Genomic DNA, 18,351 nt, shown 5'->3' on the forward strand with positions numbered 1-18,351 from the left:
CATTTATGAGGGAATATTTTGGGTGGATTGGTAATCAAACTGACTACAGAATGCCCCAGAATCAAAATAAAATAAAATAAAATAAAAAAAACCTTTCTTTTTCAGCAAGTGCTGGAATCTTGTGGTCTCAGAAAAGCTTCAAGCACAATACAATTACAAGGGGCACAAAACGTCCTTGTCAATGTCAAATTAGAAACCTCAAAGTATATGCATTGTCTTCATCTCGGTGTAGCGTGCTTCACACACCTGATTTACCATGTGTCGTATCATAAAAATTAGACTTGCAAAGGGGGTTCTTTCCAATAGTAATTGGTCAGCAATTGTTATAATCAAGTGCATAAAGCAAGTCATAAAGAAGCATTAGGTCCTAATGATTAGTGATACTCATAATGCCGACCTAGCAGATGACATGCAAACTCAATAACCCAATCAATTCTTTCCTGCAATTAAAAAGGACAGTTTTGTTCTCCAGAATAAGGCACAGTTAAAAGGTTGGTATAGGCGTATAATCATGGGAATAATGAATGAATCTCTTAGAAAGGAGTTAGCTTGGATTTAAAATCAGGAACTAGCAAGCTAGTCTTTTTTTTTTTTTTATTAGTTTCGGTTAACTGAGGCTACACCCAAATGCAAAAGGCAAACAGGAAATAGATGAGCCCAGAACTGTCCTATTTTGCTCCCACACTTGTGCTGAATCCTGATAAGGTGTCATCTTTCTGCAAAATCATCTTCATAAGCAAAAGGACAAAACAAAACCAAGAACCTTTGTTTGCACTGATAAGCACTTAAGATTTTCTGAAGCAACAAAAGTAAAGATTTCCAAATGGACTGCACATTATGCAGCAAACAGACTCGTGATTTGAGAGTAACTGACAACACTTGATGAGGCCTTTTTCTTAGTGGATTAACCAACATATTCTCCAATACATGGGATGATGTAGAATGTGACTGGTTTTTCTCCATTCAAAATTCTTGCTTGATAAGCTCAACTATGGGCATAAGCTTTTGAGAGTGGGGTTGAGAGAATGAGCTTTTGAATGAAAGTTTGAGCCGACTTTGAAAGGAAAATGCCCACTAAAGAAAAGCCCTTCATGTGGAATGGGGAATTATTTTAAATTGCAGGTAGAATGATTGGTGACTAACAATTTGGGGATGGACCAACTCCAGGCATCTTCCTCTTAGTGGAGTGTTTGCTTTTTGCCTTTGTTTAATGTAATTCAAAAGCAAGAATATGCTCTGGTCTGGTAATGCTCTTCCCACGATGCTTCAGCCTGTTGCTTCTTTACCTGTTCTAATCTTTCTCCTCTACTTTATTTTCTGAAAGATACATTCAAGTTCGAACCATGAGTAACATCAGTCAACCAGGACTTACCAGTATTAAATTCTTGACTACCTTTGGTAACATGCACCAAACACCAATCTTTTTCTTTTGGTCAGACACTAACCACCAATCTAAAAGCATCAAAATTGGTGCTTGCTTGCTTCATCGGCTTCATTTCTAGTTCTGATTTGTTCTACAATGTAATCTAAACATAAGCTCAGAACAAGCATGTCACACGAGTGACTGTGTATGTGGATGGTTGAGGATTGTTAATTCCAGGACTCCCTCTGAAACCTCTCAGCCTGCGCAGCAAGAGTTAGCTTTTATATTATTGGCACTGCCAGACTTAGCTTTTTAATGTTTCAAAGTTTCGGACAATGCCTCCTTCAAAGTGCTTGAAGCACTGATGCAGCGATGGCATATGAACTGTGCAAGCCAGAGCTTTCTAGTCTTTCCTACTGGTAGATTACAGCACAAACACAAGTTAAAACAAAGATTTGAAAAGGAGAATTTTTCTTGGTTCACTTGCAACACTATGTACAATAACTCCTCGCATTTTTATTTGTAAGGACGACAAAAGTCAAAACAAGCCCTTCTCAAGGTCAGATCATGTAATCTAGAAGGATATGTGGTGCCGGTATTATTACACATAGACTCTCGATATAAAGGTAGAAACTACTTAGGTTCTCCATGGCAAGAGTAAATGCGTCAACCACGTCAATTTTACTCATAAGAATCCACAAGTCAGCAGAGGTAACTCCACTCAAGCTGCCTCGGCAAAAAGGGCAAGAACCAGACCGTGCATTCCTGAGAATTTAGACACGGATCAGACAAGAGATCCTCTTCTTCTTTTTTCAGGAACCACAACACATGTTGCTAATCTGTTAGAAAACAAACAAAAGCAAAAACGAACAAGCACCAGTTATTGTAGCAGCTAATGCACATGGAATGCCCGCAATCAGGCAATACTGTATTCGCATGACTTTCCATGCATATCCCGCATTCGTCATCTCTCTCCAGTTCTCTATTGCAGAACTCCCCCTTGCCTTCTATTCTCTCCGGGGTTGCCCTATTGATACCTCCAATTCTGGCAAACTCGCCTTTGAGTTGCTTCAGTAAAGGGTATATAACAGCTGCAAGAAAAAAATTTTCTTGGTTCAGTTAATTAATCTTTAAATCAAAATTTTGATTATTTACTTTTATTGGGGAAAATGGATTTCTTCACAGACCATAGAATTCCCTGAGAGAGGCCTTCGCTTCTTTTGATGACATCCGGGGCATGCCATCGAGACATACCTGGAGATTTGCAGGGAGGACAGAGAACCATAAGTAGGCGAACAATACCAAATACGAGATGAAAAACTTTCCAGGAAAAGCCCGAATTTTACCTTGTTCACAAGGACGTTAAGAAGGCCTAAGTGAGTTGGGATGGTATCCGTGCAACTATAGTCCATCCAGTCCATCAGGAAGAGGAAAACCTGTGCAAATGGACTGTAGGACAACCTCATTTGGATACGATCGCCACAATTGTCTCTCGGCAGGGCTGCCGCGCTGCAGAAATCATTGGTTTCTTCTCAGGATGATCATGAGAGGTAGTAGTGAGGAGGACAAAAGGGCAATTTCATTTACCAGGTAACAGATCGCATGAATAGAGAGTATTTACTTCAAGTTTTCTGGGGAGGAAATAAGTTCGACACAAGATTTTGGGATTGACAAGGGAAAACAATTGGACACAGCAAGTGACTTTCTCAATTTATTTCACCATCAAGCCACTGACAAGGCTGCTTAAATGATTTATACAATGCAAAGTGCAGGCTCATCAACCTCGGAATTTCTTATGACCCGACCTTCCTATCTACGAAAACTGACATGAACAAACACATAAATAAGAGCAAGAACAGAAAAATAAGAAGACCATGAAACACATTTAACCTTTCCGTGTCTTCACCGAATAGGTTGCCAAGAAATCAATTACTCAATGCCTTGCATCATGCCCAAGAACGTGCATATAAACCATCGGTTCGTGGGCCTAAAGTTTGGGTTAGAACTTACATGCTATTTGCATGCTGTATGTCGGCTTCAGGAGCTTTGACGGACTCGCTGAAGGACGACTTAAATGGCCTCCTTTGCACATTTTTCACTTCCCTCCTTTCATGAATTGTGTGTGCAGTGAAAAATAGAGACAAAAAGAGGGGAGACTGTTTGAACTTTGAACCCAATAAAGATTTGATTTTCCTGGATGGCCTCGATCTTTGTCACGTTTAGGATTTATGCAAGACAATTATATGCGATGGGCAGCTAACTGAGAACTTACATGCTATTTGCATGCTGTATGTCGACTTCAAGAGCTTTGACAGAGTCGCTGAAGGACGACTTAAACGGCCTCTTTTGCCACATTTTTTGCTTCCCTCCTTATATGAATTGTGTATGCAGTGAAAAAAAAGAGACAAAAGGAGGGGAGACTGTCTGAACTTTGAAGCCAATGAAGATTTGCTTTTTCCTGGATGGCCTTGATCTTTGCCATGTTTAGGATTTATGCAGGACGATTACATGAGATGGGCAGATAACTAAGAAATTGAGGACAGATTGCTTTGCCTTCAAACAAGAAACATTTTGCAGAGTCACGCTGCAAGCAAAGAAAGGGATTGCCTTCTCTCTCGTGCATGCATGCATGTATACCTTTCTCATTATACCTTTCCTCCATCAACTTCCTAACAACATTCATAAGCCATTTAGCTTCCAAGAACATCCAGAATTATTACGCCAGTTTGACCTGCTGCCCCTGTGATTACTCTATCCAGAAACTCAGAGCAAGGATTTCTTGACCCAGATCAGCAACGGTGACTGGCGTATCATATCAGGTCAGCAGTCAAACCAAGCCTTTGGCTGAACAGGTCAACAGTCAAAAGTAGTTGGTTTTTCTCCAGCTGAAAGCCTGAGTATGATATGAAATCCCACCTTTACATTCAGCAGTGATGTAACCTTGGAAGCCACCCAGTTTGTTTTCTTTGGAAAAAACAAAAAGGACGTATAAAACCCTCCAACTTTTTTGCTTTTTAGCTTTTCCCACCGACCTTATAGTGATTTGTTAAACTTTTAGAAAAAAGTATTTAATGTCCTTCTACGCTAAAATTACATAATACATACATACATACATATATATATATATATATATATATATATGTATATATGCTGAAAAGTTGAAATTACATGTATTGGAAGATGCAGAAACTTAAAGCATCAAGTCATCCACTAGGGCGGTAATCCGCACTCTAGGGAGTATTGATGTGTATTACAAGAAATGATTAACCAACTATCATGTAAGTTGATAACTCTGTATAAAACTATGTATGTGAAAACTAACTTACTTTGAAACCAGGGGATACAAGGTAAGAGAGCTTGGAGATGGAAGAGATGAGGATGGAGATGGAAGAGATGAGGGTTTACAAGTGAGAGAGAGAGAAGAGAGAAATCTGGAAAATTTTCGATCCCCTTCTTCTATGTCGAGAGGGTGTATTTATAGGGGTGCTTACGGTGAAAGTGCTTCTGATCTTTGAACAGTGTAAAGTGAACAAAGTGAACGAGTGTATGAACAGTGTCTGTCTACTACGCTCCGGTGTGTAGCCTTTGCGCCGTTTGTACCGTGATATCGCATGTGATGTCTTTGAATTTAATCTCTGTCTAGGTTGATCCCGTAGCGTCGTCTTCATTGGTGTTTCCACTATGATGTGATTTGTGAGGATCCGTCTGAAGTGTCTTGAGATTTGGAGGATCCACATTGTGATCCTTCCGCTTCTGAGAGCATTGTTCTGAGGATGTTGCAATATTCTTCTTTGCTTTGATCGGAGTACTATATGAGAGAACAAGGAAGTATAGAGATTAACAGATCTATATGAAAGAAGAGAGAGGTGTAGGAATGTCTGGTTGTTTTTTGCCATTTCAAGCCATGTCTTGACAGATGTTAAGCCTTTCGGCTTTGGTGGTGTATTGGAGGGTTCGGCAGTGGCTTTGCCTTTGCCTTTATTTTTGTCTTTTTTGGATCTTGGCATGATTGTATCCCCTGTAAAAATTCTATTGTGAGAAAATCAGGTAATGAATTTGAAGAATATGTATATATAAAGAATTTGAGGTTTTCTATATTAAATGTAACTATCTCAAAAGGTTTTTAGTCAAAAACTAAGATTGCTTACGCATTCGGCGATTTACTTTCACTAGCAGGACAAATATTTACAAACATGATAACAGGTAAAAAGCCAATAAGCCATGTTCGGGGCAAACTAGGGTGTCATTTGGTTATGTTTATTTATTTATTTATTTATTTATTCAAATAACGAAATGGCTTATTCACTTTATTTAAAGAATTTTCAATAAAAAAATTAAATTTAATTACAGTTAATAGTGCTACATCAATTTTATTGAACAATATTTGTCATAGTATTGCTTATTTTATTTTATTGCTTGGTACTTTTTAGTTGTAAAGTGTATAGTTAAATTACATATCAATTGATTAAAATAGGTTATAAAATAAACAAGATCAACGGATTTGTTTTCTGAAAACCATTCAAACTGAAGGTGCTCATATTTCTTAATTCCCATCCGTAACATTATTGTTCATATATAAGCAAAAGTCTAATTAGTCACAAACATTCAACTAATTTTAAATCATAGATAGAGATAGACAAATTATGTTTTTTATTATGAAAAAAAATTACACTTTTAAAATAAAACCTTATTAATATAAATTTATTGCACATATGCCAATTTAGGGCTTTAATTTGATCAATTTAGTTCTAAATATCTTGGTAATTTGTCAATTTAATCTTTCCAACTAATTTTGATTGAAATCATTGACGTAAACAACTTTTTCAATTTATTATTTTTTTTTTGAATTTTTCATCTTTTTTCATAATGGCTAACCAATAGGCAAGTGCCTAGAAGCCCTTTTCAATTGCAGGGGACAGCCCTTGCTCAGGCTGCCAAGCCTTCACGAGATCAAGGTGAAGGTTCCAACTCTTGCCAATCACCATAACCAAAAAAAAAAAAAAAAAACTCAAAAAATTGTTTTTGCTAATACCATTTATCAGGAATGACTAAATTGACAAAACATTTAGAATTAAATTATCTAAATTAAATTGTTTAAGATTAAATTGATATCCACACAACAAGATTAGAATCTTTTGTTGAACAATTCTCTTTTTCCTTCATGAACCCTCTAGAAGAGACCGAATCAACACCGTCTGGTCCATCTCTTGGTCAAGTTCCAATATGGACCACTCCCAATTTCTATTGAAACGGCAAGCCTAGACCCTAAAACAAAAGAAAAAAAAAATAATAAAAAATGAAAAAAAAAGAAAAGGAAAAATTGGAAAATTGGGGAGAGAGAGAGAGATTCAGCCAGCAAATTATGGCTAAGAAGAGCGGTTCAATGATGCGGGGCGGAATCGGCAAGCCCTATCTCCCCATCCAACCATCCAATCTATAGTGCGTGGGTGACCCACTTCCTTTTTATCATCATGGTCATGATGGAGGGCACCCACCACGACCCACTATGCACCAAATGGTCCCCACCCCACTCCATCCTTCAACCTCCCAAAAAAAAAAAAAAAAAAAAAATCATCTTTTCAACCTTTTCACCAAAAAAATACCCCTCCAATTCGAGTGCCGGGACGTGATCATTTTATTGTGGAAGATAGGATTTTACGGTGCTCGGTACACGACGATCGACCGACCATCCTAAAAATATCCGCCAAATTCTCTACCGTGATCATGTCAGAGATGATTCTCAAGATTTTTCTTTTTTTTGTTCCATTATTTTGGTGGGAAAGCAGGAATGAGGGATTAGGAATGGAGTGGCAATGATGCACGCGGGCCTTGGCCGGACGAGGAAATTAGTTAGGTAAACAACCGGGACATAAATACTATATGACCAAGAATCGATTTGATTGAGTTTGGTGGAGGGAAACGGGGAAAAAGAAATGCACTGCTTTTAATGTTAGCGTTATGATACATGATCGAAAAGTCCACCTACACTATAATATGGAACGACGACTCTCAGAATTCGTATCAACTTTAACGAGGTCCCTTGAATTCTTCTTCGAATCGATATTCTATTTTTCAGTACGGCTCGCCGAGGGAGTGACGTTATCCCATTAAGAAAATAAAGCATTTTTTTTACGGTCACCGGATCGAGGGCCTCTGTAGGCGAATCAGCAATCGAAAGGTGGTCAATTTAATGTCGCGGTAGGCGTGCCCTGTCGATTGAATAGAATAATTGGGAATTGATTATTGAGCGTGACCGTATTTTTTTGGTAGTAAAGTAACAGGGACGGAAAGGGATTTGGTGCGGTTTGACCAATTTATTTTTTCCAAAGAAAACAGGGGAACCCAAAATGCCAAAAAAAAAAAAAAAAAAAAAAAAAAACAGAGACATTTCTTTATCCTCAAACTTGAAAAAAGATTGAATTTTTATAATGCGGAAGAAGGATTGATGAAGGGGCAACCCGAGAGGCGCAAGGCACAACAACATCGTTCATCGTCATCATCGTCATCCATCCCTCCGCCACCGTCGTCGCCATAGATATAAACGCAGAGAATTATCGGGGAAGAGGAGAAGAGAGGCTTGGCTTCCTCTTTCTGACCAGACGCGAGAGAAGATAAAGGAAGCCCGCTAGGCACCCAAGAGACAGTCGCCATCAGAGCCGCCCCGTTTCATCAAAAGGTTGGATAGAAAGCTGGAGAGAGAGAGAGAGAGGGGGAGGCGGAGAGAGAATAAAGTCCCTTTTCCGCTTGTCTTTGTTGGAGAATAGGTCCCCCAATAATCACCAGACCCATCTTCTTCTTCTCCCCTTTCTTGCCCTCCTCCTACTCCATCCTTTTTTCTGTCCTGTTCCGTGAAGGGTTTTTTCCTTCTCCGGCTCTGTTTCCCCTGTTTCTTGAGAGAGAGAGAGAGGGAGGGAGAGGAGATGGAGATGATGTATTACCAGCTGGCCAGGTCGTCTTCGTACCAGGACTCGCTGAAGGTCTTGGAGGCCGACATACAGCACGCCAACGCTCTGTAAGTTCGGATTTTTGCTGGTTTCGTTCCTTTCTTTGGGTTTTTCTGAGGTGGGTTTGTTCTGCTTTTGTCTTAATTTTTTTTTTTGTCCGTCTTTTCCCTTTCTGGGTATCTCCTTCGGTGTCTTTGTCTTGGGGTCTTTGTGTTGCTTTTATGTGTTGTCAACAGCTTTCTTCCTGACTCTACGGGCAAAAATTATGGAACCCACGAACAGTAAACTGGAAATTTTCCAACTGAGAGAGAGAGAGACTGTTGGTGAAATTGGCGCTTTTGGGCAGTAATATTCGGTCTTTTTCATCAAGTGTTCTAAGCGAAATGAGCTAAAGAGCTAAACCCCGGACATGAATTTGTTGACTTATCTGGTCCAGCAGTTTCGTTTGATCATTCACAGTGCATTTTGCTGCCTGAGAGTTAGGGAAATTATTCTGTCTTGCCACTCGCGGAGATGTGGAAAGAGATGAACTTTTGAGGAGCGATGGGAATATGATCTGCTCGGCGGGGTTTTTTCTTCTTCTGTTCTGAAATTTGAGCTCTTTGTGATCAGGGCGGCTGCGATTCCGAGGGCAAAGGGCGGCGCTCGCCTTCAAATGAAACTGGTCTACAATCACTTGGCTCCGCTTTTCTTGTTTTTGCTACAATGGATGGATTGCTCCTGCACTTGTCTACTACCCAGATACTTAGACCTCTTCCACATACTCATATACAAGGTATCTCCACCAGTTCGAAGAATCCTGAACTGTCAGACGTATAATTCCTTGCTTCATTGTTTGTACATGTTTATCGATTGTTCTAGTTGTTTTTGCCAGGTTTATAGTGATGGAAGGCCCAATATATCTACACATGGGAGAAAGGCTACCATAAAGGACTTCTATGGTATGGCTTAGAACTTCTCTTTAATTCTTCTTGAGGATTGGCAAGTGAAAACCCTGATTGTGGTTGGCCAGAAATTGAATTTTGTTTGTTATGCAATTGCAGCTGTTATATTGCCATCTCTTAGACGGCTGCACAGTGACATGGAAGAGTTGGGTGATGTCAAAGGCAAGCATCTGGCTATGGAGTCTGTGGGCAAGAAGAAAGTGGAAGGCGACTTCAGGTTTGTCAAAGTAGATTTAGAGAGAGAAGATGAATGTGGGATTTGTTTGGAACCCTGCACCAAAATGGTGTTGCCAAATTGTTGCCATGCAATGTGCATAAAATGCTACCGGAATTGGTAAGTACCTCCGCTGCCTTGACAATGTTGTGATTCATTTTCATTTTTCAAAGTGTCCATTTGTTTCTTATTATTGTTGGTCAAATCTCAGGAATGTGAAGTCCGAGTCTTGTCCCTTTTGTCGTGGAAGCTTGAAAAGAGTAAAGTCTGAAGATTTATGGGTGCTCACTTGCAATGAAGATGTGGTTGATGCGGAAACGGTCTCCAAAGAGGACTTGCTTCGTTTCTATCTCTACATCAATAGCTTGCCAAAGGATAGCCCAGACGCCCTTTTCTTAGTTTATTATGAGTACCTAATATGATCCAAAGTAATTCCCCTGCTGTACAGATTAAAAACGAAAGGCCGACCGTCTGATGTAGATAGGGTCTGGTAAGGAGAGTTTCACTCTGATCGATGGAATAATCAATTCCACTTTGTACTTGTCAAAACATTTATCTGCGCAAATGCAAGATATTTGATCATACTGTGAGTCTTAATTTCTGGAACTTGGATTCTGGTCACAATGGTGAATTACCTGGAGTAGTAGTGTGTACCTGGTGATTTGTTGGTAAAGCCGAATTGTTAGCCTTATTCGAAATTCGAAAGTTGGTCCACGACGATCTTAGGTCTCTGCTGGTTCGACACAGCATGGACACAGCATGGACATCTAGGACGGCTGGTCGATGCTCTTAGTTTTTGCTTGTCTGGGCAATTACACGATCTATTAGATGTTCCAAAACAGAAAGCAGACCTGTACTCCAGGTTTATTCAAGGCCATTAATATCTGGTTCGCCATTTACAGATGGACCGGAACAATTCTGGTTTGAATGTTTGAACAATAGTGGTAATTTACCTGGTAGGCTAGCGTGCCATATCTGGTCTGGAGGACTAGTGTTTTAACAATGGAGAGAGTTATGTGAGGCTACTGAACTTGCTCTTTTGATCATTATGCGAGAAATGAGTACTGACTTTGTCTGCACTTGGCGTTTTTCTAGAGGCTTGCCATCCTTGACGTTTTCAAGAGTGCCAGTTTGACTCTTGTGACCAGTTCCATTCTGGACCATTTCTTCCATAGGAGGGAGTCTGCTAGCTTTTTCTGTTTTGTTTTTTATTTTATTTTTTTACCCAATCCTTCGAGTACGATCGTCCAAAAATGATTTTTTTTTTTTTTCCATTCCTCATATTTTGGATTTCTCATGGAAATGATCCACAGAAGGCCTTGGTTTTCCCGGACATGGGCATCAAACTTTGTCCTTCTTGACTCTGTTTCTGAAACTTAAAATGTTAAAGTGCACCTGTGACATCTACTCTGGCCTCATCGATGTGTTTGAGAGTCGGAACGCTAGGCTTGTGTTCGACTGAAATTTGCTCCTGTAACTGGAGATCACATACGTGTGGAAATATAAAAGATAATGCAACTAAATGAATAATCTCTCCAGATTGAATGCTAGAAATAGTCAATCTTTTATTACATATGGAGCAATTGTATCCCTTCTCCAAACTAAGAAAGAACTACAAAACTCAACGAACGGATTAATCGATGAAAAAGGAAAAACTAAACTCAGTGAGCTAACCCAGCCTCTCGGAGCCAAAGGATAGTAGGAAAAAACTTAACTCAGTGACCTTTTGCAGTCACTCGGAGTCATAGGAAACATTGCTTTAACTCGAAACTCATCCCATCTTCTGCTTGATGACAGCCGGCAACGGAGGGTTAGTGCAACCGTGGTTGAGGAACTGGAGGGTGATTTGTTTGTTCATGGCCTCCGTGAGATGAATCCCGTCCCAGTTCATGTGCTTTGTGGCGTCACTACAGGCGGAGGTGCTGCTCGAGCCGCACAGGTTGTGGATGTCGAAGTTGAAGGGTCCACTGGCGACCCCGCAGCACGCCTTGAAGGGCTCGGTAAAGTTGTACTGTTGGGGGTTCTGGAGGATGTTCATGTATGCTTTCCAGAAGTCGGCGTAGATGATGGTAGCCGAGCTGAATGTTTTCTGCAGCTCGGCCAGGTTCTTCTGGAGCAGCTCGTTGTGGGCCGTCACCATGTCATTGGCGCTCTTGGAGCAGCCGTGTTGGTCGCGGTCAGAGGTGGGGGTCGAAGCTAGGGACACGGGGAAGCACCCGGATGGAGGCAGGCCTTGAACGACGAGGTACTTGGCGCCGCTTCCCAGCAGTTCCTGTTTGCATTTGGACAATTGCACGCATTAGTCTGCGAACTGGATTTGCTTGACTTCATGTTCCTGCATTTTTGCAATGTGTTGCGTACCTTGACAAGTTTGCAGACTTGACTAACGGAGCGCTGGTTGAACCACTGGCTGGAGATGGAGGAGGAGGATGAGTTAAGCAGGCGAGGGTAGTCGCTGAAACCGATCCCTCCAATCCAAAACAGCGAACCTTCCATGTGGATGCTTCCGTTAACATTCACGCTTCCGCTTCCGGTCACGCTTCCGCTTCCGCTACCGCTACCGGTTCCGCTTGCACTACCACCACCGCTCATATCCCCCTTCATGCTTCCGCTATCGCTTCCAGTTTGGCTTCCACTTCCGCTCATACCTGCACCTCCGCTTCCGCTTCCACTTCCGCCAACACTGCTACCTCCGCTTCCACTCATGCTTCCGCTTCCGCTTCCACTGCCGCTTCCGCTTCCGCTTACTCCTCCGCTTCCGCTTCCCTTGACGCCTCCGCTTCCGCTTACTCCTCCGCTTCCACTTCCCCTCATGCTTCCGCTTCCGCTTCCACTGCCGCTTCCGCTTCCCCTCATGCTTCCGCTTCCGCTTCCGCTTCCACTGCCGCTTCCGCTTCCGCTTCCACTGCCACTTCCGCTTCCGCTTACTCCTCCGCCTCCACTTCCGCTTACTCCTCCGCTTCCGCTTCCCTTGACGCCTCCGCTTCCGCTTACTCCTCCGCTTCCACTTCCCCTCATGCTTCCGCTTCCGCTTCCACTGCCGCTTCCGCTTCCACTCATGCTTCCGCTTCCGCTTCCACTGCTGCCTCCGCTTCCGCTTCCACTCATGCTTCCGCTTCCGCTTCCCTTGACGCCTCCGCTTCCCTTCCACTCCGCTTCCGCTTCCGCTAACGCCTCCGCTTCCGCTTACTCCTCCGCTTCCGCTTCCACTCATGCTTCCGCTTCCGCTTCCGCTTACTCCTCCACTTCCGCTTCCACTGCTGCCTCCGCTTCCTCCAACGCTGCCGCTGATGCTTCCCTTTCCAGTCCCGCTCCCGCTCCCGCTCCCGCTTCCATCTCCGCTGCCACTCATGCTTCCGCCCCATTGTCCACTTCCGCTTCCTCCTCCGACCATGTGGCCAGTTTCTGCGCCTTCCGTTAACTGTCGGAACTTGTTAAACCAATTTATTTGCAAATCTATGGTCTTTGGAACGGTGTTCAGGAACCAGCTGTGAATGCTATCAGGAGAGAAGAAGTTGGTGGGGAGGGCAGTTGATCCAGCCACGGCAAAGTTGGCACCGTATGTGAAATTCGCGGAAGTGTTCTGGAATGCCGGAACCGGGGGAAGGCCGAAAGCTTGGCACACGAAATCTATCATCAACTTGCCATCGCAGAGTTGGTTCCCGGCGGAGGACGAGCCGAATTGAGAACCCCCCGAGCCCTGCTTGAGCATGCCCAGGGCCATCGCGTTCCCGGTGTCCGTCAAGGACTCGCCAAAGGCGAAGATCGCCTTGAAGACTTTCTCCATGGGGACGGCCTCGGCCCCCTTGGTGATCAAGTGAGGATGCAGGGGATGGAGATTGAAAGTAGCGGAAGAAGGACGAGCTTGTATCAGGAATGCGAGGGTGACCAGGAGAGAAATGCACCTAAAGTTAGTCATTTTCTCTTCACTGATTTGGTAGGCTATAGATAATCAAGAATTGAGAACTTTTCCTTTTGGGGTTTTCCTTGATGCAAACTTCGGGGGAGCTGTGGAAGTTTGAACTTGGAATGGAGACATTTTATAGAGACTTGGAGGGGAGACAAATGAGCGAAGGTCCCAAGTTTTAGGAATTGGATTTGTGGTTTTTATCGAATGATCTGCAATTCCTTGGTTCAGAGACGATTCTTGAATTAGTTTGCTTTGCTAATTTAGTTAAGTTGATGACATCCAACAAGTGCTTCGTGGACAAGGCAAGAACAATTGTAGTTCAGCCCATTCTTTCAGAGGACATGAATTGGCGTCCAATGATTTTTTTTTTTTTCTTTTTCCTTCTCCATGCAAGTGATCCTAGACCTCCCATTGTCTTATGGAAAAATTTATCCAAAAAATTCTAAGTTTGTTGAATTTTTGTCAATTCAATTTTAAACATTTTGATTTTACCAATTGAGTTCTAACTTTTTGCATTTTGCCAATTAAATCGATCTCGTCAATTTTGATTGAAAATTAGTAATGTGAATACTAGTAATCCTACATGACATGGTTAGCTCTGACATGGATAATTTTTAATAGTATTTTAATATATATTTTATATATATATATATATATATATATATATTTTTAGAAAAGGCTTTACTTAGAAAAATGTTGGGTAATTGGTAAGCACAATATGAAACGCGAAGACAGAAAAAAAGAAAAAGATACGAAGTGATAAAAATTAATTGATTCATTTGGCAGTATGACTAAATGATTGAAAATCGACATATTTAGAAAGAACTAAACATGACATAAAAATCAGTCGTGGCAATCCTTGGAGTGGATATCTTTTAAAGAATATCAACACTCGATCATCTTAAAATATGTTTTTGGATATTTGGAAGGTATGTTCAAATAATAATAGCATCAATGGATGTGAAGTCTCTGAGGGCGCAAATAATAACTTTTTTGCTCCTAGTACAATTTAAAGCAAGAAATTTTTTTTTATTTATATATCATGAACGAGTTAATAAACATCTAACCGCATTTGATAACGGTATAAAATTTATGTTCCTTGAAAAGAAATTTATTTGATAATGGTATAAAATTTCTGACCCGCTCCTCCTGATCTCACCACCACCCTCTACCAAACCCACCCGCTCCTGGAGAACATTGTTCTCATCCACCTCATTGCTAAAAGTGGTAGATCATGACTTTAAATGACAGGTCTATCACCATAATTCTATTGCTCTTCGAACAAGGATCATGTTGAGGCCGATGACAATCGATGACATTCTCGACATCCAAGTTCCGAGGACCATGAAATAGGCATTTTAGGGTTTCACAAGCAATTAGAGAGGCTGGCGCCATCGACAAAGTCATGGACCAAGAAGATGTTGTCATCGAAGACAAAGGCACTAAAGTAGCTTTGCCATGCTGACCAGGTGGCTCTGGCAGATCATCTTGAGGAGGTCCTCGTGGTGGCCCATGTCGATCTTCCGACTAAACTTGCCCTAGAAAATGACAACGTCCTTGCCATGGAGGGAGCAGCGCCAGGAGGAGGGGGAGGATGAGGATGAGGATGAGGAGTAGCGAGACTTGGCGAGGAAATTGTTGGTGGTAGAGAGTGGAGCTCGAAAAGTCATAAGATGATAAGATTGTCCAGGAGGGAGTGGTAAAACTTGGAAAGGGAGGTGCTGTTGGAGAGGGAGGAGGTGTCGATGTGAGTGTCAAAGGAGAGTCTAGGGAAGGAGGTGGAGGTATAGCAGCTGCCAATGGAATAGGCGGAGGCCGAGGGGTCGGAGGAGGCAAGGGCCAATATGGGGGTTGGGGACATGGAGACTCTCAAGGAGGAGGAAGAGGGTGGTCTTCTTGCGACAGAACGCATGGCAAGAGAGGAAATGAGCAATGAAAAAGTTTTTTTTTTTTTTTTTTAATTTCAAAATATTTTTTTCTTATTTCTATTCCAAACATATTTTGAGCCCAAAATTTGTCTTGTAAATAGAAAAATGAAAATGCGCTAATAAATAGATTTATATTTCAAACCTATTTTCAAAAACAAAAAAAAAGAAAAATAAAGAAATTGAATGATTATCATAAGCATCCCAAGTATTCTTGAAATTGTATAACATTGTAATATAGTATCCAGCTAATAATTAGATTGTCTAGACAGTAAAGATGTTTGAAAGGTGTTACTATATGAAAAATATTTCTAAGCGATAAGGGAAGTTAGCAAATTAAAATAAACAAATAAATAGTGGTAAGAAATTCAAGTGATAGTCACTGAAAACATCACATGGTAATTTTATGGAAGAAAATTGGGGAGTCACACTACTTTAGGTAAGTAATCTTCGAAAAGAATTGTTAGATTTAAAGGGTTTCTATCCAATGCAAATAACAGCTGTTAAAAAATAAAATCAAATACTGAGTAACTTAAAAAGAGAGATAAAAACTCAAGAATAGTTTGTAATTTGAATCCGACAAGAATTAGTAAGCCGCTTCGATTCATGTTGATATTTCATATAAAAATACAAGTCATGCAACCTAAACATAGACAAGTTAGCATGAAAGATTGGTGATTTGCAAACTTAAAAAAAAGTTGCTTTATTTACAAAGTTGTTTGTAAGTTATGAACAAGTTAACTTTAAGAAAAAGACTAGTCGATTTTTTTGGTGATGATGACCTTATGAGTTCTAAAAGTTTTAGTTCGACGTAGCACTTTAGCCCAAAACTTTTCGCGTGCATCGATGTCCTATTAACTCGTCGTCGCTCAATAATCATTCCATTGCTCCTTCAGCTTTTGGGGAGTTGAAACGTGCAAGCATGGTTGTTCTTGTTACCTTTTTGTCCACATGGCCGTTATGCAACTATAACCTTGTTGAAGTCGAAAAGGATGTCGTTCACACAAAACACATAAAATTATGTCATTTTTGTGTCTTTTTATGCTGCGTTAGAAATTACCGAAATTTTAAAAAATAAACTTAAAATGGTTTTTAAAATGGGGAAGGGGGTCGACGGGGAGGCATAGCTTGTAGCTGGTGAGGGCAATTGGCATTTCTTGAGCCACAAACAAGGTTGCCACCTTTGCCACGACCAAGTAAAAAAAAAAAAAAAGTCCTATAAATTGTCAATCTATGAAAAAAACAGCGCACCTGATGAAAGAACTAACTTAGAGAGCGGTAACGGGTTTTAGGAGTTCAATGCACCAAAATAAAAGCTTTAGGAATAAAGTATTGGAGTGACATAAGTTTTCGAACTCTCGATTTTCATTACATTTATTTTTGGCCAATGGTCTTTGACTCATGCCAGTTCTCATTTAATTCTACGAGCATAAAAAAGTCTGTAATTATGATAAGGAAGTATACGATTCTAATTTAAAGAAGGGACTTCACTTCAGCAAAAAGGGAGGTGCTCCGAGGAAGGAAGCTATGGGAATATTGTAGCTTGGGCATGAGTGGTTGACCAAACCTTTTTTATAATAGGCGTTTCCTAAGGAAAGGGAAAGCTCTTTCAACATTGGGATCATGTATAAAATACGTTTGCTTGATCTAGTTGTGAAAAGAATTGATTTTTTTTTCTTTGCTTTATATAATTTCTTTTTATTAAGGAGGGACAGACTGATTATGAGTAAGTTACACGAATTGCCCAGCTGCTTTGAACAAACTCAGGGCCATCATCTTCGAGAAGGGGGGGGGGGGGGTGATCTCCAAGGATAAAATGGCACCTGTGCATCCGAACAATTCACCCACACAGGTTATGTCTAATTCATATTTGGTCATTATATTAAGATCTGGAGTGAAAAAAAATGTGGTCCGCGAGTTGAAATAATGAAATGTAAATTGGGCAATTTGGTTAGTAAGAACGCATCAAACCTAATGAATTGTTATGCAGTAAGAGAGTTTCGATTGAATAGTTGTGTTGATGCATTTGACATTATTACTAAGATTAATATCATGAAAAATCCTAAACCGGTACATTTGCAACAAATTTACCACAAACTAATTTTTTAATCATAAAAAACTTCAAATCGGTACACTTGTGATAAATTTACCATATGTTAGTTTCTGTTAAATTTTACTATTAAGTTATTAAGTTGAATGGCAAGTGACAGTTAGCTGGTGTGCCAGTTTGGGATTTTACTCTTCATTTGTCACAGTTATATAATTTTTGTGATTTTTTGTTGTATTAATACAATTTAACGGATGATATATTTGTAACAAATATATCAATTTGGGGTTTTTGATAGTCATATAAATTAGTTTGTTTAGTGTAAATTTGTTATATGTATACTAATTTGGAGTTTTTTTTATGGTCAGTCAGGATAAATTTGTCACATATATATCAATTTGAGATTTTTCATGATTGAAAAAATATTTTGGGGTAAAATTTGTCACACGTATATCAATTCGGGGTTTTTCATTAATCTAAGTTTATATTTCTTTTTCCAGATTTATCATAAATTTTTTTTATTTTATTTATCACGTAGAAGGATTTTTTTCTTTTTTGTTAATAAAATAGAACTTATTCTAATGAACTTAGAAAAAATGAATTCAACTTTAATGAGGTATTAAATAGAGTAAAGTAACGACCTATTTGAAAAGGAATTGCTTTCCATATAATATCTTATGTACAAAAATATATATTGTTATCGTGTCATTTAAGAAAATGAAATAGAGATAGATAATATATTATTAATGGATAAGAAATTTTCTAAATCAATTAATGGAGTTCTCAAAAACATTGTCGGAAAAAAAATGAAATGATTTTTTTAATCATCTATTTAACATGGAATCATTGACAATTATTATGGCCGGTGGCGGCTGGCGGATACTCGAGGGATAACCCGTCTCGCTCCCCCATGCCTTCTGACGTCGCGACGTTCGACGAGCTGCAAGCAACCGCCCCGCGACACGACAGGCCGGTGCGTGTCGTTTCATCGCCCCGGCCGTTGC

At 40.4% G+C, this 18,351-nt stretch overlaps 3 protein-coding genes across 4 annotated transcripts; 1 reads left to right on the top strand and 2 right to left on the bottom strand.

Annotated features, from left to right (window-relative positions):
- Positions 1 to 1,859: 1,859 nt before the first annotated feature.
- On the bottom strand, positions 1,860 to 4,208 carry LOC104415728 (E3 ubiquitin-protein ligase AIRP2). Of its 2 annotated transcripts, none has more exons than XM_010027068.3 (5): positions 3,636 to 4,208; positions 2,710 to 2,872; positions 2,551 to 2,617; positions 2,241 to 2,454; positions 1,860 to 2,128 (listed from the first exon to the last, which is right to left on the bottom strand). In XM_010027068.3, the coding sequence occupies exons 1-5, from the start codon at positions 3,716 to 3,718 to the stop codon at positions 1,924 to 1,926; spliced, it is 732 nt and encodes a 243-aa protein (XP_010025370.2). In that variant the 5' UTR covers positions 3,719 to 4,208; the 3' UTR covers positions 1,860 to 1,923. The 2 variants fall into 2 exon arrangements, with proteins under 2 accessions (XP_010025370.2, XP_010025371.2); XM_010027069.2 differs by having other exon boundaries at positions 3,374 to 4,208.
- Positions 4,209 to 7,805: 3,597 nt separating this feature from the next.
- Positions 7,806 to 10,071, top strand: LOC104415729 (E3 ubiquitin-protein ligase AIRP2). Its single transcript, XM_010027070.3, has 5 exons — positions 7,806 to 8,375; positions 8,920 to 9,082; positions 9,182 to 9,248; positions 9,351 to 9,585; positions 9,677 to 10,071. The coding sequence occupies exons 1-5, from the start codon at positions 8,284 to 8,286 to the stop codon at positions 9,885 to 9,887; spliced, it is 768 nt and encodes a 255-aa protein (XP_010025372.1). The 5' UTR covers positions 7,806 to 8,283; the 3' UTR covers positions 9,888 to 10,071.
- A 1,165-nt stretch (positions 10,072 to 11,236) lies between these two features.
- On the bottom strand, positions 11,237 to 12,111 carry LOC120287463 (GDSL esterase/lipase At3g48460-like). The gene is made up of 2 exons (XM_039300268.1): positions 11,827 to 12,111; positions 11,237 to 11,737 (listed from the first exon to the last, which is right to left on the bottom strand). The coding sequence occupies exons 1-2, from the start codon at positions 12,109 to 12,111 to the stop codon at positions 11,237 to 11,239; spliced, it is 786 nt and encodes a 261-aa protein (XP_039156202.1).
- Positions 12,112 to 18,351: the final 6,240 nt, after the last annotated feature.

Source organism: Eucalyptus grandis, chromosome 8, assembly GCF_016545825.1.
Source record: "Eucalyptus grandis isolate ANBG69807.140 chromosome 8, ASM1654582v1, whole genome shotgun sequence".
Lineage (NCBI taxonomy): Eukaryota > Viridiplantae > Streptophyta > Magnoliopsida > Myrtales > Myrtaceae > Eucalyptus > Eucalyptus grandis.

Excerpts from the sequence above, each read along its gene's own strand:
- LOC104415728 (XM_010027068.3), bottom strand. The coding sequence starts at position 3,718 with ATGTGGCAAAAGAGGCCGTTTAAGTCGTCCTTCAGCGACTCTGTCAAA. Across the intron at positions 2,618-2,709 it reads TTAACGTCCTTGTGAACAAG|GTATGTCTCGATGGCATGCC; the intron begins GTAAAATTCGGG and ends GCAAATCTCCAG. Across the intron at positions 2,129-2,240 it reads ATTAGCTGCTACAATAACTG|GAATGCACGGTCTGGTTCTT; the intron begins GTGCTTGTTCGT and ends CTAAATTCTCAG.
- LOC104415729 (XM_010027070.3), top strand. The coding sequence starts at position 8,284 with ATGGAGATGATGTATTACCAGCTGGCCAGGTCGTCTTCGTACCAGGAC. Across the intron at positions 8,376-8,919 it reads ATACAGCACGCCAACGCTCT|GGCGGCTGCGATTCCGAGGG; the intron begins GTAAGTTCGGAT and ends CTTTGTGATCAG. Across the intron at positions 9,249-9,350 it reads TACCATAAAGGACTTCTATG|CTGTTATATTGCCATCTCTT; the intron begins GTATGGCTTAGA and ends ATGCAATTGCAG.
- LOC120287463 (XM_039300268.1), bottom strand. The coding sequence starts at position 12,111 with ATGAGCGGAAGTGGAAGCCAAACTGGAAGCGATAGCGGAAGCATGAAG. Across the intron at positions 11,738-11,826 it reads AAGTCTGCAAACTTGTCAAG|GAACTGCTGGGAAGCGGCGC; the intron begins GTACGCAACACA and ends AAATGCAAACAG.